Source organism: Tinamus guttatus, unplaced genomic scaffold, assembly GCF_059628265.1.
Source record: "Tinamus guttatus ecotype Peru unplaced genomic scaffold, ASM5962826v1 Tinamus_guttatus_pri_ptg000036l, whole genome shotgun sequence".
NCBI classification, from domain to species: Eukaryota; Metazoa; Chordata; class Aves; order Tinamiformes; family Tinamidae; genus Tinamus; species Tinamus guttatus.
This window is the reverse complement of record NW_028288570.1, coordinates 816,523-844,016: the sequence shown is the minus strand read 5'-3', so window position 1 is coordinate 844,016 and position 27,494 is coordinate 816,523. Positions and strand designations below refer to the sequence as shown.

General features: G+C 38.7%; 1 protein-coding gene across 1 annotated transcript in view; it reads left to right on the top strand.

The window, feature by feature from the left end:
* LOC148595984 (uncharacterized) overlaps positions 1 to 26,774 on the top strand; it is a 46,507-nt gene extending 19,733 nt beyond the window's left edge. The window contains 3 exon segments of the mRNA XM_088534708.1: positions 25,475 to 26,070; positions 26,073 to 26,199; positions 26,749 to 26,774. Of these exon segments, the coding sequence (XP_088390834.1) occupies positions 25,475 to 26,070; positions 26,073 to 26,199; positions 26,749 to 26,774 (749 nt within the window).
* The last annotated feature ends 720 nt before the right edge of the window (positions 26,775 to 27,494 follow it).

Here is a 27,494-nt window from a genome sequence, read left to right as displayed (position 1 = left end):
GCTCCAGGTGATGTTATGCTGTCAGAATCATATCCCAAAGGAAGATAGAAAAGTCCTCAACAAATTAGTTTTGATGAAGAGGAACAAATATAGAGAAATAACATGATTATATTAAAACTGTTAAAAGAAGTATTGGAGTGCTGAACAAAACAGATTGTTGAAAGAGAAAATAAACACTTTACCTTTCATTGATTCTGAGAAATTCTTACATCAATGATTTCTATAAAGCTGGCCAGGACTGTTGTTCATGATAAGAAGGTCTATATAAAGTGTTGTAGGAAGCATAAAAATCTTTTAGGATGCTAAAATGCTGAGTTCTTAAAGAAAGTTTTAACATGACCTGCTGTTTTTGCAAACTCAAACTTAATCCACCCTATAATGAAGCTGCATTTGTAGACAAAAACTTATGATGAAGGCAGAATTTAGGTATTCCTCAAGTTTATTTGCAATTATGAATTTTTGCTATCAGCTCTGTGCAAGTGGCAATGCTGATAACAGACATTTCGTGATTCTTGAAAATTCAGAGACCAGATACCGCAGATTTTCATTCTTACTACATAAGAACAGACTTGCAGCACATTATGCTGTGAGACATAGTTCTAATACAGTCTTGTTTGCAGCTCTGTGTTTACACAGGAATGTTTGCCATCCATGGCGTTTTTCTGCTCATTTGAAATTTTCTCAAAGAAGCTGGTGCTTGACTCTGTGAACCCTCAGTTGCGAAGAAGGAGATGAATACATGAAGCAACGTTAACCGTTGTCTCAGATACACCTCCCTTTTTATACTTTCTGAAAGGCTTATCTCATGCCTGCAAAAGAATTTTAATAGCACATTTAAATGGTAAATGACAATGAAAGTCTTACAGTGTTATCTTGCACATCTATAGAGCAGGATTTTCTCATAGGTACTTCTATATTGATGAACCGTGAATTTGGGGCTTCTCTTCGTTAATTTGCCACACAAGATGGAGTAAAAGGACAAATAAGAACAGTGACTCTTTAGATCCCTTACTGACAGGGATCTGTTTAAATCAAATGAGCATGCAGGTAAATGCAAACTCTATTACATTTCAGAAATTTGAATGCTGTATAAGCAATACCCTAGAAAAGGATCTTAGACTTTCTCCTCCATTTATCAGCTGCTGGAACAAATATAACTGCTTAGTAGAAGCCAAATTATTTTCTATTAAATGGAATTTTAGTGAATAATTGCAGCTTAATCAATGCAGTATATAATTTATTTTCATTAGGCTCTATCAGTCTCCTTGGAGACCATAACTTAAGAAAATTCAACAGTTGTAGGATCACAGATCATTTTTTGTGGTCATTATACTTTTAGGCTTATAGTTTATGCAATTTCAAGTAGTTTTTCTTTGTGTGTCTTCTTTGCAACTGCATGTAATTGTCTTATGAAACATTAGTAGGGAGTATCAGAAATCAGAACATATTATGAGTCTTTTACACGCTTGCAAGACAATGGGGTCAAAATACTGTAGCAAAGTTTTAACTTTGCTATACATGCTTATACATGGTAGACAAATTACATTTATAATGTAATTACCTGAAAACACACAAAAATAATTTAATGTATTTATAATCAAAAGCTAATTTGATTTACTCTAATATATAATTAATACATGAAACTCAATGAAGATAAGTTGCTTAGTGGTCTACAAGAAAACAAAATAATAGATAAGAACATGCCAGTGAATATGTATTAAAAAAGGCTAACAGAATGTACTAAAACTTTAGATTCAAATGCAGTGTCAGTAGCAGTCCGAATCTGGAACCGTTACCGAAGGTTTCATCAGGACAGTAAAATGGTCTTGGTATTCGTACCAGGTTTGTAATAGGGATTGGTTTGTTGTAGCACTTGCTATAGCAAAAAACATATTGCTTGTTTTCATGGAAGACAACTTCTTTTATTTTTCTGTATCCTGTTAGTGATATTTCACCCTGACTCCATAAAGGAAAGAAGCTTACAGGATCATGTGTGCATATCTGCATATATCTCTGTATCTCTCCCCTCATAACTTTTGAATCCATTGGTTGAATTCAGCCAAATTTAGCAGGATGAAGAGGTTCGAAAGATACCTAAGTTCCTGTGCAGTCCATGAAAATAGATAGTTGGATAGGTGAGAACATTTCTTATAAGAGAGAAATTGCAAATTGATCTTGTATGTTACTAGGCACCAGAGATGTGGCATGGGAAAGAGCTGCTCCAAATGCCTACTGTGGGAAGATCTTCAGCTGGAGTTCAGACACGGCAGCCACGGGACACAAACCTATGGGAGTCTCATTAGCACTGATGCTTGCAGAAATGGTTATTTTAATAACCATTTGGAGGGAGGGCAGCGAATGCAGCTCCAAGCTCGGGTGTAAGCCTCTTGCTTGACCATGCTGGAGGTAGTCACCAGCCAGCTGTGCTGCGTGGCACTGGGTTGAGAAGCCAGCTGTGCCTGTGATGCCAGCTGTGCCTGATGCCAGATGTGTCTGTGCTTTGGGCTGGGAAGCCAGCTGTGTCAGTGACGCCAGCTATGCCCGTGCTTTAGGGTATTGGGTGATTGAGCCATAGTGCTCTACTTCTGTTATCCTCATGGCCCTTCTGACCATGGGAGGCTGGGAGAACTACTATTTCACTGTGTTTTGGAGTTCCTCTCATTCCCTCTCTTTGGTCAAAATCTTCTTGAACCTTTTTTTTTTTTTTTTCTCTTTCAATTTCTTCCACATAGCCCTTTTGCTTGGGCAATGACTGCTTTAAATTCTCAACATTATATTGTCCTTCTCCTTCTACTGTGTTTTAACCTTTTAACCTTATTAACTTAATTCCTACAGCAGTAACTTGTCCAGTGTTGGTTGGGCTCCCTCCCTGAGTCATCAGGTGATTTCTAAAACTTTGATGATACCAAAACACTGCATTGAATGAAACTGCTGCCATTATAGTGACTAATAGAGCATCAGAGTGTGACCCCACCTCCCCATCTGCTGGTTGGACCTTTCCTTGGGGAAAAGTGTGCCAAATGCTGCTCTTTTCTGTAGCACAGCAGTACATGGCTCTGCCATCGCCACAACTTCTACCACTTGGCACTAAGTCGTGCTACAACTGCAGCACTCCCATGGCAGGTTTGTTTTAATTATTTCCAGGGCAATATAACAACCACATATGTGAATAAGTGGACAGTTGCCACTTGGCATCAGTCTAGACGTTAGCTTTTTCTCTATATTTTCTTAGTGCAAGAATTTTTTGAGTATTTGATATTTTTCAAATGCACAGTCTTGTCCCTTACTGAATATTTATGTGTGAATGAGCTGAAATAATATCCCTTTATAATGAATGGAAAGAGAAATAGGCACTCAGTGCATGATCCGCTGACCTACTCACAGTTTTAAAGTGAGATGTAATTTGGAAGTGCCATTTCTTGCCATTGAACATACAGGCAGGATGGATGACTAACTGGGATGCAGATTTTATACTTTAGAGGTCCCATGCTGGGTGCAAACTGCACTAAGGTGCCTAGCTGCATTTCTCTGCTCATTTTTAGTCTGTAAATTCCAGTCCTAGGCTACTAGGGCTGCTAGGGGACTAATGGGACTTGGCATCTTTATGCAATCAGTGTTTTGGGGGGGCATTTGATACATCGCACCCTCTCTGAACCCAATTTCTTAGCTAAACCACCAGTTTCTTGAAGTGCTAGAGGACCACAGGAGACTGCAGAAAGGACAAAGCAACAAACCTGTCCTCTCTGCCCAATGTACAGCAGGGAAAAGCTCTGCTCATTTTCTCTCCTCGCCTCCTCAGCACCCCAGAAGGCTGTCAGTGTGCAATGTCACTGGAGGGTGTAAATCCAAGAGCTTCTGACCAGCCTCAGCAAAGGAAACTGCTTCTTTTAGCACAAGGAAAGAGTTCAGCTGGTATATATATACATATATATATAAAGAAAAGGTACATATATGCTATTTGTTTTACCTATGGGGGCTTTACAGGAGCCCTACTGAGCAGCCACAGGGATGAACATAGTCACTTCCAAATATGTGTCTCTATTCCTGCCCTATCGGCTCACAGTGGGGAGAAAAAGGGACCTATTCTGCCGAGGGACTCCCACTCTTCTTCCTGCATGTGAGGTTTCGGGATGCAAATTTGACTAGCCTGGTTTTCTTTTGTGCTACTGAAGATTATTGTGCTGTTCAGAAACTGACGTGTACAAACAACCGTGCTCATTGTGAGCTATGCCAGACACATGCTCCTTTAATCGTTGTACTTCCCATATCTGTATGAAAATCATTAGTAGTAAAAGGCTTTGCAATTATGCAGCTACTTTCTCTGTGAGTGTTCTTGAAAAACTTTGCTAATTTCTCAGTGGCATATTCAGAAGAAACAGAACAGAAAGACTTTTAGCTGAGGCCCATTAAGTGTTTTTCCATCTGCTTGGGGTGAACCAGAAAGAGCTATGTGTTAGGTCTTGCCTTATGGCAAATCCTGATCTGCAGTTGCTGTTTTCCCACACTTACTTAAGCTTCTTTGCACATCCACGCACACAAAGCAGATGCCGGTGCCACAACAGGCCTGAGAGGCTTCTTCTGAGTGTGAGATAGTTTTATACAGCCAGGTCCTCGGGAGTAGCCTCCAGCAAAGCCAACCAACCAAACCAAAAAGCTGCTCACAGTTGACATCAGATGATCTGAAACAGGTTTATCGATTGAAAAGGCAAAAAGCACACGAGATCATGAGTTGTCTGCTGTAATCCTTCTGGACTCAATAGCCTTGTTTGGGGAAGGGCTTTGGGAAAGGAAAATCACTGCAGGAAAAATACTGTATTTTTCAATTTTCAAGGTCCTCAGCACATAGAATAAACAGTATCACTGAAAAGGCACTGAAAAGGAATGTTAAATAATATTTTTTCTTTTATACAAAGTAGGAGGGTGAGAAAACAACAAGTAAAATGTATCTTTTTGTGCACTGACAGTGATTGTTCCCTCTCCACGGGGGTGAAATCTTGCCATATAAAAATAATTGGGAGCATGCCACTAACTGCAATAGGGCCAGGATTTCACCCTTTTTATTCAAACCTAGACTCTCTCTTTGGCAACTGGCCCCATCTCAAACTTTTCTCTAGGGAGCTATTGTTTTTATATTATTTGCAAATCCACACTCATTGCTTTTAAAAAATACTTTTCAGAACCATGCAGACTACTCAAAAGAAACAGTGAGGTTGATAAATCTATTGTTAAAAGAATAAAATAATCTCAAACCAAAACCTTTTTCATTCTTTTACATTATTTGAAAGCTTTTTGTAGTAGTCATTTGGTAGCTTTTGAGTGTGAGTTTGCTGAAATTGTTTTGACTTATGACCTCATGAAAATAAAACTCATGATTCATTTGTAGAAGTTAGGAGTGTTGATGGAGTTAGAACCTGTAGAACAATTACACTGAAGTAACTTTATGAAGTATACCTCTTTGTAACTATAAAATATTCTACCGTGTGAGATTAATTATTGTATTTTAATATCACTAGCAGGTGCAAAACTTTCATGTTTTTCTCATATGTTGTAATTATAAAGTAAATCAAAGAACTTCATAGTGTAGAACATTCACAGATATGCGTGAATTAAAAGATAATTGATTTCTTCTTATCTTTCCCAGATAGATTTTTGGGTCAAATTCTGCTTCCATTCTCTCAGTATCTAAACTTACATAATTTCTGCTTTTGTAAAAAAAATAAAAATATATATCTCTCCACTTTTTTCTTGAGGGTGAATTTTACATCTCAGATAACTAAAGCGATACTTGCTAACATGCAATTTATTAGAAGAGGATTGTACTATTTTATCTCTATGAACTAATGCACATGACACCCTCTTTAAAAAAATAATTTTGTCCCAATGTAATCTTCAACACAATCCTTATGTGTTTATTTCCATGGTGCAAGATAATTTACACATATTTGCACTCACCCTTGCAAGATTCTCCTGAAAAGTCTTTGTAGATTAGTTTTCATTCCATATTGATCTACCCATATTCATGATTAGATGTTGATGGAATTTGGCAATTTAATCTTCTCTCTCCATTTTTAGAAAACTACTTTTAGAATCATTAACCTATTGAATCAAAAACATACAGCCTGATATTTTTTGCGCATCTACATACTCCTGAATGTTTGTTTTTCAGATTTTATCAATTGCTTGACACTATCTTTGTTAAAGACAGCATAAAATCTTTCCAGTGTTTGCTGTAAAATAAAGATATAAGAAGGAAGCCATGGCAAACATGTTGCCTTTGTGATAACATTATCAAAAGTCTAGCAGGGGTTGGATCTACAGCCCTTAGAATTTATTTTATACCAAAAAGCTTTTTGAATACATAATGAATACTCACAAATGAGAACCTATTCAGACAGTGTGCTATTGAATCAAGTTCATCAAAGTTAAAGTAACGTGTATTTTCTGAAAGCTGTAGATGATTATACACTGGTACAACTTCAATGAGTTCTGATAATCATAATTTCCTCTAATAGAGTTAATTAAATTATATTCTGTCTTGGGCTCCTTTTCTTATACCAGAATGATTGTAAAATACTCTATTATGTTTCATTGCAGTATAGCAGATTCTACTTAAAAGAAACCAACCCAACTGCCATATTTGTTAAAAATAAACTACTTCTATTTTGTGTCTAGTGATTCCTTTAATGTGTTCCTTCTAAATTGTACCTGCCAAAGATGATTGAGAGATGGCATTTATTGAACTGAAAGGAGCAGGGCCAGACTGTGACTGACAGGCGTACCGCAGCCTGCTTCATCTTGGTGGTGCTTTTTGGGAGCTCGGTCTACCTGCCGTGTCTCTGCACCACCTTATGAGACCAAGGGAGTCTTGTCATATCTTCCTTTATTACCATTTGAAACATATTTGTAACATGCAGTTAAATAAAATTGCATATTGGTGGAGTTTTACTAATACTGTAAAGAAAACAATAGATAAAGCCAGATGCACAACAAAATCTGAAAAAATCTGAGAAAATCTGAGCTTCTGATCTTGTTCAAACACTTGATTTTTGAACTTTGACTTTATGATATCCTTTGTCAGAGCCTTTTGATTGATTTAGAGCTTATCTTTCGCCATCACTTATATTTCATAAGGTTCTTGGGGTTTGAATGACAGTGGAAAACAGTAAAATATTAGTCAATTTATTAATTTTCCCTAGGTCACCTGGAATTATTTTATGCTGGAAATTATATACAAAATACACTAGATGCTTATGTATAGTCTAATTGCTGCAATACAGATAGAAGTGCAGGTACCATTTCAGGTGAACTAAAAGTAAAAATAAGTATGTGTGTGACTTATTTCTGAACCTTGCAGAATTCAGAAACTTCTCTGCCTCTCCTTGCAGAGAAAACATATATATTGTAATATTTGTTTTGGAAATTTATATATTGGCCGACCATATGAACATGTTCTCATTGCCTACTCAGGCCTTTGAGCAATTTGCAGCCTTTTGTTAGCAAATAAAGGCTCTCTGAGGCTCCTACTTGAGCACAGAGTTTACCAGCTGCTATCCACTACTAGACCTCATTAGGGGCCTGCTGTTCTGCTGAGAACCACACCACATGCTACACCCTGCGTTGTCTGCATATTAGCCTGTTGCTGCTCCTTAAATTACCAGGTACAAAAGGTTGTTCTATTTCTCCATAGAGAGCTACCACTCTTTTGCTGTTTGAAGAGGCTCTATATCATGATCTCTCTAACTAATTAAGGCTTGCAGACAAGCCACAGGTTGTTACAGAGGATTTGTCCCCATGGCTGATATCAGTGGGTTTTTTTTTTGTTTTGTTTACAGAGGATTAAAGCTGCTGTTTCTCAGATTAAAATCTTAAAACAATGACAACAAAACCAACACACGCTCCTGTAGATGTTTAAAATAAAATGCTTCTTAGAATTGACTAACAGTGCTATTGTTAGGACACTGTTAGTGAGAGACATTTCATAAATTCAAAATGTAGATTTAAATATGAGGAAAAAAATGGAATTACTTTCTATATGACTAGAATTAAATCCATTCTAGTTATCGTCATAGAGAATTTCATATAGCTCTGTTTGAACCTGGATGTTTGCAAAAAAAATAACAAAAGTTTTGACCAAAGTAACTCAAAGTGGAAATACTCTATTTTTGCTTTTATGATATACGGTTTTGATGGATTTGTGTGAACATGTGGGTTCTCCCAGGTCGCAGTTTAGAGTGTGACCTGGGAGAAAGACTACAATACAGTGATCTGCTTGCAGGCCTGCCAGAAGAAAATGTTGCTCCTGCTGCCCCTCTTCTGTCTTCCAAGTGAGATATCAGTCATCACATACTGGACCACATTTGTGGCAGCTGCCAGCATTTTTTGTATCTTGTTTTTGTTTATTGTAGAATGTCTTAACTGTTGTATAGTGTTATTAGGTATTTCCCAGATGTAAGTGTGAATAAGAATTAGTTGCATTTCTAATAAGGTAGCATGTGTTCTAGAGATACCATGCATTGATTTAAAACCTTGTCCAACAGCTGAAACACTTAACTAAAAAGTTTGTTCTTTTGTGTATACATCATTATATACTGGTGCCAGTAAAGAGCTATACTTGCCTATGATCATGGAACTATTTACATCAGCATGTGTATTAAAGAGGATCAAATAAAAATTATTATAGGAAGAAACAAATATATCAAAAAGAAAATCAATTAAGAGCCATTTTTTTGTAACAATGCCCAATATTTATCATGTGGTTTCTGTTATTATTAAGTGTATAGAAGTGCACCAATACTATGGACTTGCTTTACAAATGCATTTTGGTGTGTAGCAAAACAATCTTCATTTAAATTGGATTAGCAGTGTTGAAATCTTTTGAGAAAGCCCATTTATATGATTCAGGGACAATTAATGATCCTGTTACATGATCTGCCATCTGTTCAAAAAACAAGCAAACCCAGTTACCCTTTCCTCCAGGAATTCATAGCAACATCATAAGGTGTTCCAGGAATTCTATAACACATTTGTATAAAATCCATAATGTGCAGCTGGCTGTGAAATTTCACTTAACAGAAAGCATCTTCATTCTGCACATGTAGCTGCATAGCTTACTAACATAGGAGTTCCCAGCTGTCATAAACATGTATTAGTGATACTGTGGTCTGACGCTGTGAGTCCACAAACAATAATGCTGTAATTTCCAAGAGAGCCCGTAACTCTTACAAGAACTATGCTGTATTTCTGAGAAACCAATGCAGTCTCAATCTGAGGACTTCACAAAAGGAAATTTCAGTATGCGTATGTCTGTCCCCACAATTTGTCCCCCATTTGTCACAAGCAACATTACTTCACCTTTTAACCGCTGTGCCTTGACCTGCTCCATGAAGGAGCTTCTACTGCCAGAAACACCTTCCCTGAATATATACTTTACATATTAGAAAAACGGTGAATCTCTTTTCCATCCTAAGGCTGACTAGGCCTTTAAAAATTACAGTTTGTAATAGAGGAATAACTTAAAAAAAAAAAAAGTCATAAGGTGATAGAAAAAAAAGCCACCTGGCATTTTCTGCCACAACCCTTAAACAGATTATGGTCAAGTGCTTTTGTAATCTGCTTCCTTCATGGGATAGAAAGATGTGTCTCTTGTGTCATACAAAAGACATGCTATTTTCTTAAATCTTTTCTGAGTGTGTTCAAGATTTTCAACATTCTTCTTAAAGTATAGAAAATAGAATTGAGCACAGTATTACAAAAACATTTTGGTAATACTGTACAAAACGAAATATATATCTCAGTTTCTATGTAGGATTCTTTTACGCAGGATTATGTATGGATCTTTGGTTTTAGCTAAACCATCAAGGCAGTAATTTGTGTTCTGCTGGGCTTATATTGTGATTCCTAAATCTCTTTCATTGTCATTGTATGAGTAATATAAAAAACTTACAGATAATACCTGCCTTTTTTTTTGTTCCAGATGTATGACTGAACAAATGATTAAACATAAATTAGTGTATATTGCTGAAGTGAGCTAACTGTACAAAGTAAACTGGATCCGTCTCTGCAAGTGATCTGTCTAGCTATCATTTCCTTGCCAATTTTTGCATCGTTTATCATTGGTTGTTTTAGAATTTCTCTTTAACATCTTAGCTTTTGCTAAGAATAAATCCCTGTAATACTTTAAAATAACTATCCTTTCTAAATGATGATTTCCCATTGGAAATTATTTTCAGGGTGATATTACTATTTTTTGACCATTTTGCAGACTATGCTCATTTTACAACAATGCTGATATGTAATCAAAACATGATGTTAGACTAAGTAAAATAAGTCATAGGTAAATATCAGATGAACTCAGTCTTCAATATCAAAAAACTTCTTACTTAAAACCAACAACACACACATATATGACAAAACCTTCATAAAATCCTGTTCATTATTAATACTTACATTTCTTTTCACAATAATTTTACCTTCCATACATGTCCTCTCATGGTTTTGCTTAAGATGGATGTGAGGCAGTATTGTTAGTGGCTTTCCATTTATTAGTGTAAGTAAGTTTTCCATTTGTTAGTGTAAAATTGACTTTCTTCTTTTGGGTTTTGGAATTTCCCTGATATTCACATAAGAAACTCTAAAACATACAAATGAACAAGTGCCCTTTTATGGTTCACATTATTAGTTGGTGTTTGATATTCCATCTGGAATGTTATTTGATCAGGAGGCTTCAAATGTAGCTTTAAAGGGGGGCTGCTCTGAACTTGGACCTTTTTCCAAATTCTGTTTTTTTTTCCCTAATTATTTTTATCTCTTACTTTAAAAAAAAAAAAAAAAAACCAAGGAATGCTGATAGGGCATCATTTGGTTAAGTGGTTAGTAATCAGTTATTATTTTTCAAGAAAAGAATCACACTTCTTCAATATAATAGGTTATTTGGCTTTTAAGAAGATTTTGTTTGTATGTTCTCTATTTAAAAAGTTGTCCTTAGGTCTTTTGCCACCCACAGATGTGCTGGTTTTACCACTAGTTTTCATTACAGAATATATGTTGCTATGGAAAGTTATGGCAGCTGCAGTGACCTTACACCTCCATGTATATGCAGCCTCTCGCTCTTCTGATTTCATAATTTGTGTTTATACAACCTGAATTTCAAGTTTACTTTTTTCCAACCATATGAGACGGAAAATAGAAATAACCATAATTGACAGAGGTATTTTTGAAGTGGAAGGCTGCCTTGTGTATTTTTGGGGTATTTACTCTTGTGTTTTAAAGTAAAGATGCAGCTGTTTGCAAAGCAGTGTTTGGGCTCTCCTTCAAGATCTTTGACGTCTTTCCTGGGAGCTTGTGACTGATGGAACAAAGAGGACAAGCTCCTTCTCTGTCTGCACATCTGGGGCTATTTTTTCACCTTTATTCATCACTCCAACATCTCCCTATCCTTCCAACAATCACAAGGTTTTCATTGTTATTAAGTCCCTCTCCACACACTTCTGCTGTCAATAGTTCTCTCCAAATAATAAGAAATATACACCTGAAAATAATCTTAAACACAGATTAGAGTGATGCAACGTTACTGACTGGGTCATTCTGCCAGTAGTGCGTTGGATGGAGCAAGAGTTGGAAAAAATGTTCAATAAATAGCTATCACACTCCAAATGTCTTCACTGGTATCATTAGGGAAACAGGCATGAAGAGATAAAATTGAGAAAAGTAAAATTATTTGGGTCTTTGAAATCAAGAATAAGATTCACGAATCAAGAATCAAGAAAGGCCTAGTTTGAAGTTTGGTGTGACAGAAGGAGTAACAGCAGCAAGTTAGCACAGGGGAATGACAGTCAAAATGGTAGACAAAGACTAATCTCAGTTGCACAGTTTTTCAGAAATTGAGGTAATTTAGTATAAATGTTAGAAATTTGCAAGGACCATCCTGGAAAATTATTAGATATCAAATGAGATTCAAAGCCTGAAAGAATTTTGTCTGTGTGTTGTTATGCATGGTCCAGAAGTGGAGTCAAAGAATTCAGCTTTGATCATACTATCATTAGGACAAAGATTAAATATTCAGATAAAGTGCCAGAATGACAGGCACTGCATGGAAGAAGACAGATGCAGAGACTGAGGCTTTACATTCAATTAGGATTAGCATAAGAATGGTCATATTGAGTCAGACCTTGCCTACTATATTGGTTGCAACAATGGCCAAGAGAAGATGTCACTTGGGGGAAAGAATGGCAATAGAGCAAGCATATGGTGACGATTTCCTGAAGAAAAGTGGAAAACAATAAAGAAAAAGATTAATAAAACCTGGAGGGGAATCTCGGGGGTGGAGAAAGAAAGAATGGGATACAGCAGATGAAATGCTCCAGTAATAGATACTCTGAAAGGTGCAGAATCAAGAGAGGATGTGCTCTGAAGTTTGAGAGGAACAAGATCTTGGAGAAGAGAAAATTCTTGGCAAATCATAGACTCATGCTAGAGAAAGGAGAGAGTATATGTGTCCAGAAATGACCAGAAAAAAAAATCAAAATAAACTCAAAATAAGAGATTTTTTTTTATTTTTATGATTTATTCACTGAAAATTATGTCTAAGTTAAGGCTAAAGTGTTTATGAACTGTTTATGTGTTTCAAGTTGACCTTGTTTTTTTTTTTTTTTCCTGGTTCAGATGTGAAAACATTCCCTCTCATTTGAAAGCATAATTTCATATTAGATGGGTTTATGTTAGAGATAGAAGATAATGGCTGCAGATGACATGTTCAAATTAAGAGGAATTAAGATGATTTGCAGGTGTCGTAGACATATATTGTCGAGATATCACAGAATCACAGACTCGCAGAATGGTTGAGAGTTGGAAGGGACCTCTAGAGATCATCTAACCTGTGCTGGTGTCTGGGGTTTTTCCTCCCCAGGTGCAGGACCCTGCACTCGTTCTTGTTGAACCTCATAAGGTTCCTCTCTGCCCAACTCTCCACCCTGTCTAGGGCCCTCTGAATGGCAGTACAGCCCTCTGGAGTGTTGGCCACTCCGCCCAGTTTGTATCATCTGCAAACTTGCTCAGGGTGCACTCTGTTCCCTCGTCTAAGTCATTGATGAATAAGTTGAACAGTATTGGGCCCAGTACTGATCCCCGGGGGACATCACTGGCCACAGGCCTCCAACGAGACTCAGCCCCATTTATTATGACCCTCTAAGCTCTGCCATCCAGCCGGTTCTCAATCCACCTCACTGTCCACTCATCTAACCCACTCTTCCTGAGCTTCCCCATGAGCATGTTGTGGGAGACTATGTCGAAAGTCTTGCTGACGTCAAGGTAGGCAACATCCACGGCTCTCCCATCATCCATCCAGCCAGTCATCCCATTGTAGAAGGCTATCAAGTTGGTCAAACACGACTTCCCCTTGGTGAATCCATGCTGACTACTCCTGATCACCTTCTTTTCCTTCACATGCCTAGAGATGGTCTCTAGCACGAGCTACTCCATTACCTTTCCAGGGATGGAAGTGAGGCTGAGTGGCCTGGGGTTTCCTGGGTCCACCCTCTTGCCCTTTTCAGGAGGTTCATGTTCTCCTTCAGGTAACCTCAGGGTTACCTGAGGTGTAACTCGGATATTGATGAAGGAGAAAGAGCATAGGAATGGAAGTCAGAGTTCAGATAGGGATTAAATCGGAGGAATTAGAAGCTCAAAAATCTTGGAAACAGAAGTGAAGAGTTTGAAACAGTTATAGAGAGTGGATTATGTACAGAGCAAATGTTATCTGGAGCATGTCATGGAGCATGTTCTATATCAGAGGCAATGGGCTATGAACTGAAGAATTACTATATAGGATCATGAATACCCAAAATGCCGAACGTAAAAAAGAGCTCTGTGGTGGAATCCAGAGAATATTTGTTTTAGAAGACTCATTATGCTTTTCGTCATTTTGGAAACTCATTATGGTGTTGCTAATTGACTGCATGCCCCCCTTCCCCCACCTTGGTAAGTCACATGTCAAAAAAACAAGGCTGGGTAAAGAGGCCATTAGCTCTCATGATCTTTCCTGACAATCAGCAGCTTCTCATTGTGTTAGGCTGGTTAATAAATGCATGAGTCACAGTACTCAACAGCAGAGACTTGCCCAGAAGTGAATTTGGTCCCTGAGGTCACGGCGTGCTCCGACTTACACCACTGTTGTTGGCAGATCAGCTGGGAGTAAGGAGACAACTTGGTCCCTCGCTGTTTGTGACATCCACTTTGGGACTTTCACTGGCATAGCTGCTGAGCAGATACAATTAGTGTTCAATAAAGAGACACTAACTATTTACAGATGTATCAGAAACAAAAAATTCTGACATTCAATTTCAGAGTTTCTGGAGAAGTGAAGGTAATAGTGACACCAGTTTCCCTCACAATTCAATTCAAACTGTAACTTGGTTTTATATTAATTCCAACAGATCTGCTTTTTCTGTGTTTACTGAATCTCATGGCAAAGTATAGTTTTGGTGAATCTGTAGTCCTAATTATTTTCTCAGGCAGTGAAAAGACCAAGAGTGGACAACCTACTCCAAACATGTCTGGAGTCTTTCCTTTGCCTATTCTGCCCTAAACTGGAAGGAAAAATAAAGCTTCCAAAATCACTGCAAAGAAAAATGCTTAGTAAAGGTTCAATATTGTTCTGGCTCCTCCTGTTGCTTTCCATGGAATGGACGTGAGTGTTACCTGTGGGCTAAGCTGAGGTGACTGGAAACTCATACTTCCATTTCAGCTCATAAATGGGCACCAAATAGTGCACAGGCATTCCTACTTTGTCCTCACAGTGTGCAGTATGTTGGTTTGGATGGATCAGCCCTGGGGCCAAGAGGGAAAAACCCTGGCTATGGGCTGCCTGCTGCTTCTGCCCACCTGCCTGCCACCAACACCGCTGTGCTGATGTTGCTTGCCAGGTGGACACCTGCCCATGAGGACCTAGTCTGGGACAACCACATCATTTTAGGTAGGTCAGGAAACAGCTGTCAGGCGGTGTAATTTGGCTCTCCTAATTTGGAAGTGGATCTTATTCAGCCATGTAGCTGTTTGCCTGCTGACAAGCTCACATGTATTATACTGTGCATTATATGCGTGATTGATGCTTGTTTATGGGAACAATTTGCACTGTGACAAAGCTATAGCTTTTTTTGTGTGTGTGTCAAGTGACAAGCAGCATTGACCTCTTTGCCTTTCTGCAGAGGTGGTATAACTTACTAATATGGTTTAACACATTTTGAGGATGAGCAAGGAAACTACTACAGCCACAAGGCAAGGCAAGTACTTGGAAGCAGTTCTTCTGGTTCCATACAAGTGTGCATATTTTAGGTTGCAGGTTAGATTGCAGGTTATACGTGTGAATTTTGTAGCCTTATTTTTCATTCTTTCTCCTCATAGATAGTATGAACAAACCAGTTATGCAAAAATCTCATCTTTACTCCTTTTCCTAGGTAGTTTTACAGTAAGCAATCATATAATATTAGTGCAGGGTTTTTTGCTCTTATATTACAGAATTTTTGATAAAAGAAAACTTTGATTATGCATATGCAATTCATTGTAAGTTTCAGTCAAAAGTATCACAGTTTCCTGTCTTACATTTGCCTAAAATATGATGTTTGTAGGTTGATTTTTTTTCTGTCAGTATAGCCATGGTTTTACTAGGAGTAACACAAACCACATTAGGAAGATTTTCCAAAGTAATTAAAATGAAAGACTAAGGTCTTGATACAAAAATAAATTAAATTTTATTCTCTTTTATATTTTTAATTTTATTTTTTTTCTTGTGAAAAAAAAAATATCCAGATTATCTAGTAGTCATCAACATCCAGTTTCACACTACCGCCATATGTTAGCATATGTTTTCCTCTGTGACCTTTTTCTAGTTTTATAGAAAGAAAAAAAATACAGAGCCTACCTAATAAGTTACATAAAAGAAGAAAAGAAAAGAAAGAACATATTTTATTTCTTATTTCACTCTAGCTACTTCACTCTAGCTACTACATCTAGCTACTTAAAAGAAGAAAACATATAAAACAAAAAATCCTGTCTTGTACTGCAAAAAAAATATAATTTAACAAACACGAGACTTTCTCCCAGGAGACATGTGCCCCACCTTTCATATTCATTTGGTGTTATGTTGTTTTCTTTAGCGCTACATTCCTAATTCAAATTGACCTAGCTACTAATAGAATTTAACTTATTTCACTCAGACTGTGAAATACACCTGCAATTCCCTGCTATGTTTCCTTTGCATGCAGAGCCTGTTGAAGAGCTTTCCACCCTTTTTCTGCCTCTGCCAGCTGTTTGTTCTCACCCTCTCCCTTTGGAGATTATGACCCCCCTTCCCTTGTGCTGATTCAATTGTTTCTGTGTCTGTGCCTTCAGCTGGATCTGCTAGATGAACCATATAACCCACCCCCCCTCAACATTGATGAAGAGAAAGATTTTTTTTTCTTTTAACTAGTTTGTATACCAGTTCTGATTTAGAAGCATAGAGAAATGGTTCAGTCAACACAGTGGAGGAGGTAGTAACTGGGATGGTGGTGGTGGGAGCAAATGGAAAGGAGCAGATACAGGTAGAGGGAATCTGGAGCACCTCAAGGCCTGTTGATGAAGGAACAAAAACGGGAGGAGAGTCTGTCTCTTGGAAATTATCTCCAGTTGAAGCAAGAAAAGTAAAAACTCTTAAAAATCATAATTTTTGGTGAACTGGGGAGTGCTTTCAGGCAGAAAAGAGATTATGTGGTTGGGCTGAAGACTGGATATGGGAAGACAGGTTTTGGATCTGAAGGGAAAAAAAAATAAGGCAGAGCCATTAACAGTGATATTATGATAAAGGGGCACCAGTTTGGAATTGTTCCATGTTCCCTACACACCACTTGCACTCCATCCAAACGGAGGTTGCATAAAGTCTTGCAGAAGTTCTACAGTACCCCACTTTTAGTTCCATTTGGGGATGTATGGTTGTGATGGCTGGGACCTTCCTGCTCTTTTCCTGCTAAATGGTATCCAGCTCATCTCACGGAGGTGTTATTTTCTTGTAAGTTAAGAACATGGAAGGGAACGCCCTTGCAGCCTACAAAGTTGCCCCTTGTTTGTGACTGCTTTACTAATGAGTCTATCAGAGTAGGAGCAGTATTGCAACACTATGATGCTTCTTTCATTATTCTGTACTGTCTTTTGAATGCAACTTAATTGGGTTTTGTGGGGCTGGTGAACTGAAGTGAGGAATCCTCAGGTGTGTGTTTTTGGTAAACAGGTGGTCTGGTTGTACACACAAGTCTTTCTTTCCTTGCTTGAAGATGCATTCAGACCCAGGTAGCTGAGAAACACTCAGTAGCTCTCCAAGGTCACATCACACCTGCATGAATGGAAAGCTGTGAACCTGGTGGGTGAGGCCACCTATTTCAGAAAGCTGCAAGCACATACATCAAGTTCTAATAGTGTATTTGATCTTTACAAACCATGGAAATATGCCTCTGAGTGAACTGAGGACAATTTCCTCATGTCTGTTTTTTGAGGTACAGCCTGCTGCATTCTCAGTCTTTTAAATTGATGGCTTACACGTGTGCACACAGATGCTGCACAGCATATGCTGAAGTTTTAAATCTTCATCTTTGCCTCTGTGCTCATGAGTCTACAGCCTAACTGCTTTCATGTCATCTGCACCTTCTGTGACCTTGTATAGTTTTTTTCTTTTCTAGCTACTATGGGTGCTCTCTGTATTATTTTGCAATATCACCTTAATTATGTCTGTTTATCACCTGTCATGCAGAAAACTCACTGTTTCTGTTCTTTCATCCTCCAAGTAATTTCTAATTCTAATCTTCTAACTATTCATCCCTCAATTGTATACAGCTCCTTAATAGCCCTCTGTTGCTGAATTTTACTGAAGGCTTTATGAAACAGAAGAAAAAAACATATTCTTCTTTTCCCCAGTGTTATTTTGTCTATTCCCTGGAGGAATTCTGTTGTGTTAATAAGCAAGATCTTTCTTTGCACATCTTTGTACTTTTTATAGCATATTTTTCCTTAGATTTATTGACTCTTTATTGCTTCATTTAATTTACCCATTTTCTTTCTTTTTTTAAAAAACAAAAACTTACTATTTTTTTCCCTGATCTCCAGTTTTAAAAAAATAACCTGTACTGTTCACTAAATAAAACAGGAGAAATGGAGGCAATGGAGTGCTCTTTTTCAGTAGGTATCATCAACCTTTTCTTTTTGTTTTCATAGTTTTCATGGTCAAGAAGTGTTTGATAGACATCCATTACTTTCATTTGAAGGTGGTTGCTTGGAGCTTTATCCACTCAGCCCTGAAATGATATTTATAGTATCTCTGAAATAAAGGCTTGCCCTGTCATTTATTATCCAAAATCTACAACTCATGGTTGGTTTCAGAATGCCAGATTGTCAGTCAATAAGATGGTCAGGGAGGGATGGAAACTGGAAGAAAACCATGTTGAAATCAGTGTTTGGTGATGGACGAAATGATTTAGACTAAGCAATTTTTTTGAAAGTTGACAACTCCTAGCTAAACGTATGCAGGGAGAAAAATGGATTACAGACAGATCAACTGTGCTTTCTGGCTCAATGTATGGGAGCTAAAGCTATCACAGATGAGCAGGCTGGAGTAGATAGCCAAATTTTGGGGAGGCTCGAGAGGAAAAGGTGGGCAATGCAGAAGCCTGCAGTAGGGTCTGTTTCATGTCACTATGAAATTGCAACCATACATGGAATTCCCATCATAATTCCGTTCACTACGTAGGCCTTTATTTTGGAGAGCTGGGTCTACTTTTTGCTCCAGAACACATATGGTACCAAAGAACAACCTGGTTTGTTACTTTTACTCTCACGGTTCAGGATTAATTCAGACAAACAGCTTTGTTTTTGGCTTTTCTAACTGCAATAATATTTTTTCTCAACATTTGGCAACTGCAGATGGCATTTTAGGTAGCTCATCTAACACAAGGATCTTCTGGCTTTGCTAGTCCTTTGTAAAGGACACTAGACATAATTGCACAAATTCCTTCGTGTATTATTCATTTTCAGTCACACAAACACATAATTTCATCTGCAGGATACCATGTGATTCAAAAGGAGAGTCAATTAATTGCTATTTTTACCATGGTCAAAGTTCACTATTTATTACAGAATGATCTCCAAACAAAATAATTTTGTAGTGAAAATGATGGCAAGATGTTTAGAATTGTTCTTTTATGAAATATCAGTTATGTAAGTAAAAATAGAGTAGAAAAGGAATTTAAGATTTCTAGCTCAAAGTTAATAAAATAATTCAGTAAAATAACTGTTATTGCATTACTATTGCATTATTGCTTTTTGTGATTTAGAATGCAAACTTTTATCAGGTTTTATAGTGATACTTTCTAGTTTGGATAAAGTTGCAATGGATCAGACCCCATCCAGTAAGAAGAGGGCCTAAGAAGACCAAAAACTGGCCAATGAAGTCAAGTTGAAATAGGGGTTGCTTATTGTTATCAGATTGAAAGGTAAGTATGTGACTTTATTGCCCCAGTGGTAATCAGTATTCATCCTTTGGAGACATCAGTCTAGTGCTAGTCAGCTCAGAACAACTTGAATGTCTTTGCAGCTCTTGGTAGTTACTGCAGTGTTCATGCACTTACGAACTGTGTTGGGCCTTGATGTGCATGGTTGCTATCTTTGTTCCTCCTAGTGATGAGCAAGAAAGATAAATGTAACTGCTGAGTTTTTACCCCCTTCTTGCTTCTCTGACTCACCAGGAGTAATCCAGGTTTGTTTGACAACCTGGGGAAAAGATTCATGGATGCAGAATGTTCAGTAGCCTTTCTACAATTCTTACAAAACAAAACTAAGGCACAAAGAAGCAGGATACAGATGCTAAAATTGCATCCTAAGCACACAAGTAGTTTGACTTATGATATATCTGGATGTTTTAATTTTTAAAAACAACAAATACATAAGTCAACTACAATCTTGTGTTATTGAAGATCCTTGTCTAATACTGACCCTGAAAGTCTCTAGGAACTTATTTTACTTAGAGATTTTGTCTGTGCATTGAAATCCTGTCTGCAGAGAATTATGTCTTGGTCCTCACTTCATTCCTGAGTCTTCTGAGGATCTGTAAGTTGTTATTTCAGCATCTAGTTAGCCTGAGTAAGAGTGCATGGGCATGCTCAGGGTGCAGCTAGTGGACACCCATGTACTGAACTCCACATTAAGCCAGCAACTTCTGGCTTTTAAAAGACAGCAAAAGAGAAGTCTCAGTCACCTGGTCTTCAGAGTACTCAGGCAGAATGGAGAGGATGTAGTTCAGTCTTCACATTGTCCTGTTGAATGGCTCTAGGCTGTTTTCTGCTCAGGATGCAGCTTCCTTGTATAGCCCAGTCTGAGGCACTAAGGTAATTTGCATTAACATTTTTGTTTGTATCGTGAGGAGTGTGCTTTTGGGCTGAGTTCCCAGTCATCTGCATTCCCCACTTATCTTGCATTGAAGATCACTCTGTGTGGTCAATGTGGTTCCTTTTGTGAGAAACTAAATCAGCAGACATGTTCTAGGAGAACAGCTGGCATTCTGCAGTTGCTAGGATATTCAGTCTGCTGGAGAAGATGGAGCTATTGTGAAGTGAACCCACAAAATGCATATTCTGTGGTGACTGGGTTCCCAGCACCAAGCACTCTGAACTTCTGATTGACTCCTACTGGTCTGCACTATATACTAATGCAGTTAGTGGCTTGGCAATAGCTAATAGTTGTAATGTACTTGCTAATTGCCTAACTGTCTCCATCATAGAATCATAGAATCGTTAAAGTTGGAAGGGACCTTTAGAGATCATCTAGTCCAACCCCTCTGCACACGCAGGGTCACCTAGAGCACGTGGCACAGGACTGCGTCCAAGCAGGTTTGGAAGATCTCCAGAGAAGGAGACTCCACAACCTCTCTGGGCAGCCTGTTCCAGGGCTCTGTCACCCTCACTGTTAAGAAATCTTTCCTTAAGTTCCTGTGGAACTTTTGATGCTTTAGTTTGTGGCCGTTTCCTCTAGTCCTCTTGGTGGCTACCACTGAAAAGAGGCCAGCACCATCCTCCTCACTGCCTCCCTTGAGGTACTTATAGACACTGATTAGATCCTCTCTCAGCCTTCTCCAGGCTGAAGAGGCCCAGCCCTCTCAGCCTTAAGCAATGTTGTATTGAAGTCTGTGGGCCTAGCACCAGGTCCTGGTGTTGCTTCAGGGTGATATGCTTAAAGCCGGGCATTGCATGATTTGAAGTACTATCACCTCTATCCCTTTTTAGCAGCAGCCCTAAGTACATGTCCATTGGTATCTACCCATATTATACCTAGCTATTAAGTTTCCTGAATAGAGATGTTTATGTGAAACAGAAAGAAATTTGCAGTCTGCATTAAAATCTTTCATCAGGAAGAACATACTCATTAGTGTAACATTCACTTTAATCTAATCTTCTTCTTCTGCTACTGCACACTGCTGATTTATACTGCACACCACTCTTTTTTTTCCAGCATTGATTAGCAGCTAGAAACCTGGCCTGTTTTTCTCTTACCAGAGCATCCTGCAAATTGGGGGTGGACCTTAGTGGTTGGTAGTCAGGCAGTGAGGCGCTCTCTGTATTATGTTAGTGTTGTCACTCACAATGTTTTCATTATGAGCTTCATTGTTTACTGTTAATTTCCTGGCTGTTTCAAATTATGTTAGAATGAATTGCATGACAAAGGCTTTTAGACTTGATTTGATTTTCTTTCCCAGAGAGAGTGTGAAAATGTTCTGTTCTCAGTTCCTTTTTTTTTTTAAGAAGTGTGTGTGTGGATTTTCAGATACTACTTCCCTGATCATTTGTATCCAAACAGAATTCTAACTAAAGGCGGAAAAAAAAGAATTTTTTGTTGTTGTTGGGTTCTTGTCCTTGGTCTTCCAAGAGCTTTGCTTCTAGAGCTTTCAGTGAAAATATATCAGAGATCTTGGGAAGGCACTTGCCAGCTCAGTCTTAACAGAGCCACCGATGCTTTTTTTTTAGTGTGTGTGGGTATGCTGAAAAGGAGATAAGATGTGTGTTTATGTGAATTTCAGAAAGCATATTCTTAATTCATTCTTAAGCTGCAAAGGTCATCAACTCTCAAGAACACCAACATCCTAACAGTGCTAAAACAGTGCTAAAGTTGTAAATCTACAGTTTAAGTTTGCATGCAATAAATGACAGGTTCAACAGACACCTGGGAAAATTGGGAAAAAAAGTAAGTTAGTTACAGTTCCGGGGCACTTATTCTTCCATGAACACAAGCATAGTAACTGATAATTAAACAAGGTCTGAGAACGACTGCTGCATGTTTTTATGAAATAATAGGGAATATGGAGTCAAAAGCTCCCAGTCTCTGAGCTGTCATGAAAGACTATGACTCTGATGACTCTTCTTTAATATAATCCAAGATTCAGCTACATTCTACTCCACTGTTTTATTAACTTAGAAACTATTTTTAAAAGCTAGTAAAGTATTTTAGCTATTTCACTGGTTTGGTAGGTCCTTTTATCTTCTCTGACTGCTTTACATTTCGGGGAGAGATATTTCTTTTTCTCATTTTAACATCCTTGAGGCGAAATACAGCCATAAAGAGATGTGATTGATTCTACTGGTTGCTACAAAAATAAGCAATGTACTCGCATACCACCTTTTGCCATTTTATGCCAGTTCATAAATTTGGACACAATAATACCTTAAAAAGAATCCATCTGCTTTGGCCCACAGTCAGATATATCTTTTGAATTTTAATATTTCTTTCTGCCTGTTGGTGTCTGTCAGGTGATATCTCAGAATCACTAACTCTGTTTTTTGCTCCTGCCAAGCATGGCTCCAGCAGGCCCATGGCAGAGCTGGCTGCGCAGCTCTGCCCGGACGCACCGGTGCGGCTCTGCAGCACCTCTTCTTTCCCTTTCCTGCGGCAGCGTAGAGCAGGCACCGCTGTCTGCAAACCGCAGAAATCACCACACTTCTGTCACCATTATGCTGTCTGAAAGCCTACTTTTAAAAAAATAATTAACCACAGAAGTGGAGGAACCCTTCACATTAACCACTACATTTTAACCAGTTACAGTCTGGCCCATGTAATAAGGTGGCACTTGATTTGCAGAGCATTCTGTCACTAAAAGGGATCTGAGCCTACTAGAACTGCTGCATTACATCTTCCCATAAAAATAAGCTCTATGATATTTACAATATTTTTGTAATCAGTAATGCCAAAGTCACCAAGGGGGAGTCCTGTTTGTTTAAAGATCAGAGGATCTGGTATATAATATTGAAACCCATAGCAATACTTTAAAGCAATAGGAAAAGGCTTTGTCGACCATTAATACCTTAATCTATTGCTCATCTGAGTAATGTCGCCACTGTTCTATACTTCTCTGCATGACTGCAGTAACCAAGGAAGGATAGGTGAATTAAGGTTTCAATGCAACATTTTAAAAAATGATGCACCTATCTTTAGATGCATATGCTTCAAGAGACTAAGAGGAGTTTATGCATTATCATAAACACAGCTAATTGCCATGAATATGTTTCGCTACTGATATTTGACAAAGCGAACTCTTTGGTAGGATAAGTATATAATGTTAGCATACAAAAATACCTCAGAAGACAGAAAATAATATTTTTTCCTTTAGTTTTTGGCAGATCTTACAATAATCAACGTCAGTTAAAGCTTTAATCATCCAAGGCAGAACAGCCATCCTTAAAATCAACATCAACTTAAATATCAACAGTTATTTTCCCAGGGCAAGAATAGATGTGAGCTTCTCTCTGCTACAAAATGGATTCTTTTTCCCAGTTACAAATATTTATTATTTCCGCTAGAAAGCTACTCCATTAGAATTCCAAGAGGAATTTATTGTGCAGATGAGGGTATTCCTCTAGGAATCTTTATATCCCAAATGTTTTTGATATCTTGATTATGTGTTTTGTAATTTGCCATTGCCCTGCTTTCTAAAGTACCAGTCCAACTCTTAATTACCTACAGATGATTTACTCAAGTGTGACTTAAGCAGCAGCACTTTGTCTTTAACTGTAAAGCCATTTGCTCTACATCATGCTAATGACATTAGGCTGAAAAATGTTGTGTACTTTGTCATAGGCTTAGCATGTAGGACTACTGGACAGCTTCCTCTGTAGATATACTGCAAAAACTCTCTCTCTTATGCAGTGACTACTAAGTTGGGAAGATATCGGCAGAGTGATCAGAGCAAGAACCTGTCCATAATTTCTGGTATCAGTTACTTATATATGGAGGCTGGTCACCAGAAGAGCAAAGCTAGGAAACACGTAGGAGGATAAGGAACACTCTTGTCATTTCAAGGAGAAACAAAATGTCCCGACTTATTTGTTTTTGTACTAAACTACATGCATTGCTCACATTGTTCTAGGTTCTTAGAATACTTTGATAGATAGAAGTCAACAAAGGGGGAAGGTTAAGAGCTCATTTATCATTTGTCTTTCTATAAAAGAAAGAAAAAAAAGAAAAAAAAAGAAAAAAAAGAGGCTAGGAGGTCTCAGTGTGCTATCTATATGGTTCGTTGAGCTCATCTGGAGGAAGAGATTTTTTCCAGCCTAGTTCTTTTGGGAAATGTACTTTTCCAGGCAATGCATCTTCTCTCCAAGTTGAAAGTAGTCCAGATGATCGAAAGTTCTGGCTGGGTCAGCACTGTTGATAGCCAGCGTCTGGATCTTCCCTGAACCATCTGGACAGCATTGGTCACTCAGAACTGTGGCTGGTGTGCAGCTCTGTGGACCAGAACTGGTTCTGGCCAGGGTGGAGAGGGCCTGTGACTGCTCTATGTGCAGTCACAGACATGACCTAGGCTGAGAGACAGCAGCTGGAGACTGGCAGCTAACTGCAAAGAAACGGAGAGTTGTTCAGCATACCTGCAGCCACAAATATGGGACTGAAACCCAAAAAAGCAGTAGGCAATGATCTAGTGAGAATGTCACCAAACCCAGGAGCCACACAGAATCATGTGGTTCAAACTGATGATTGGTTGGTGCTCTTAAAGGCTTAAAGGTTGGTGCTTTTAACTCAGAACCAAGTGATTTTTTTTTGTTATGTGAGGCAAACCCAGACTAGGATATCACTCTGTTGTCTAAAATTTTTAGCCAAGAGAAAGAATTCTGTGACATGCCCAATTATTTGGGTATATTCTCACTTACTAAGATCTTGCTTGGCAATGTGGCAGATCTGTAATGGCAGATCATTGAAAGGGTGAATGTCAGTAAGATGAATTTTGAAAGTGGATGTTTCTTAAGGAGACACCAGAAAAGGAAGGAGGAGGTTTGTGTGCTAGAAGAAAGGGTAGATTGGGCAAGCATAGGTACATACTTATGCTGGGGAGCTACTGCGTAGACAACATGTCAGCAACTGCATAGCCCCATATAACAAAGTTCTTTCTAAGGGTGAAATTGGTCTGCATATCACTTTGTAGCACCATACAGAGTTTGGGATTCACCAAAAGTCAGGTTCAATAAGAACAAGTGCAGGGCCCTGCAGCTGGGGAGGAATAACCCCAGGCACCAGTACAGATTAGGGGTTAACCTGCTGGAAAGACCTGCAGAGAGAGATTTGGGAGTCCTGGTTGACAACAAGTTAACCATGAGTCAGCAATGTGCCAACGTTGCCAAGAAGGCCGATGGGATCCTGGCCTGCATCAGAAGGAGCGTTGCCAGCAGGTCGAAGGAGGTGATCCTCTCCCTCTACACAGTTCTGGTGAGGCTGCGCCTGGAGTACTGTGTGCAGTTCTGGGCTCCCCAGTACGAGAGGGAGGTGGAGTTACCAGAGAGGGTCCAGGGGAGAGCCATGAAGATGATTAAGGGATTGAAGCATGTGTCGTATCAGGAAAGACTAAGTGAGCTGGGCTTGTTTAGTCTGGAGAAAAGAAGGCTGAGAGGAGATGTGATTAACATGTTCAAGTACCTGAGGGGTGATTGTAGGGAGGATGGGGCCAGGCTCTTCTCCATGGTGGCTGGTGACAGAATGAGGGATAACGGGTGTAAGCTGAAACACAGGAAGTTCCACTTCCATGTGAGAAAGAACCTCTTTACTGTGAGGGTGCCAGAGCCCTGGAACAGGCTGCCCAGAGAGGTTGTGGAGTCTCCTTCTCTGGAGATCTTCAAAACCCGCCTGGATGCGACCCTGTGCCCCATGCTCTAGGTGACCCTGCTGGAGCAGGGGGGTTGGACTAGATGATCTCTAGAGGTCTCTTCCAACCCAAAGCATTCTGTGATTCTGTGAAAAGTCCATGAAAAAGCTGCTAACTTCTCTCACAAAGAAACTTGTTTAAACTGCATTCCTCAATATGCAGTACAGTGGTTAGCCTTTTTGTTTGTTTGTTTGTTTTTTTAACCTAAAAAGATGCAGCCTTTTGAGTTAACAGTCCGTGCCACTGGTGGGGTGAGGGTATTAGATTTGGTGGCAATATTTGACTATACTACAGTCTGTTTTTTTGTATGTGTTTGTATATAGCTAAATTGTAAAAAACTTTATTTGAAATTTGTTGCTCCTATTTCTACTTACTGCACTTAGGAAAGTGAAGCTTGAATATGTATGCTGAGACAGAAGTCACCAAGCAGAAAATAGAAAAATCACCATATACCAACTTCCTTTTCAAATGAGGAACTGGAAACACTTATGGCTGAAGAGACAGATGCACATGAAAGTCTCTCAATGTTTGGATGATAAGCTCTTCTTCCTCTTCTTCAGAGATTTCCCTGAAAATAGGAATGTAACATGGGACAAAAGTCTGAAAACATCAAAAAAATCATAAAATGCCAGCGTAGCCTTTTATTTTAAAGAAGACATGGCATGTTGCAGTATTGTGCGTGCTGTCCATCCAAGTGCATCCTTGCCTGGCACCTGTACCCTGCTGAAACAGGCTGACTGGCTTGTGAGCAGGCACACAGCCAGTCTGACAGATGGAGGTGAGTGAAGTCAGCCAAGAGACCATGCGCTAGCTGTGCATCAAGTGCTCTAGCTAACGGCAGGATTCCCAGACAGAAGCATCCAAATGTCTCCTGATAATCTCCTATTTACATACCGGTGTAAGGCAAAACCCAACAAGAATAAGAAAAGAGGAGTAGGAATAGGAAGATATCAGAAGTTGTTTCTGTGCAATTTGGATTAGTGATGTAGCTGTGGTGTGAGTCAACATTTTCAAAAGTGACCTGTCAGTTCAGATGGGTTGCTTTTACACATCTTTTAACACCACTGGCAAAATTAGGCAGGGAAACAAATATCTGTCTTCAGAGGAGATTCATTCAAGGTCATAGGGTACATTTGTAACACATTAATTAAAATAACACTATTTCCTGACTGTCTGTCTTTTTCCCAGATACAAGACCAGAAAAGCAAGAGCTCTTAGCACTCTCTCTTTTAATAAGCTGGTATTTATTTATTGCTGTCGGCAGCAAGGGCAGACTTTTTTCGTAACTATGATTTTAAACACATGT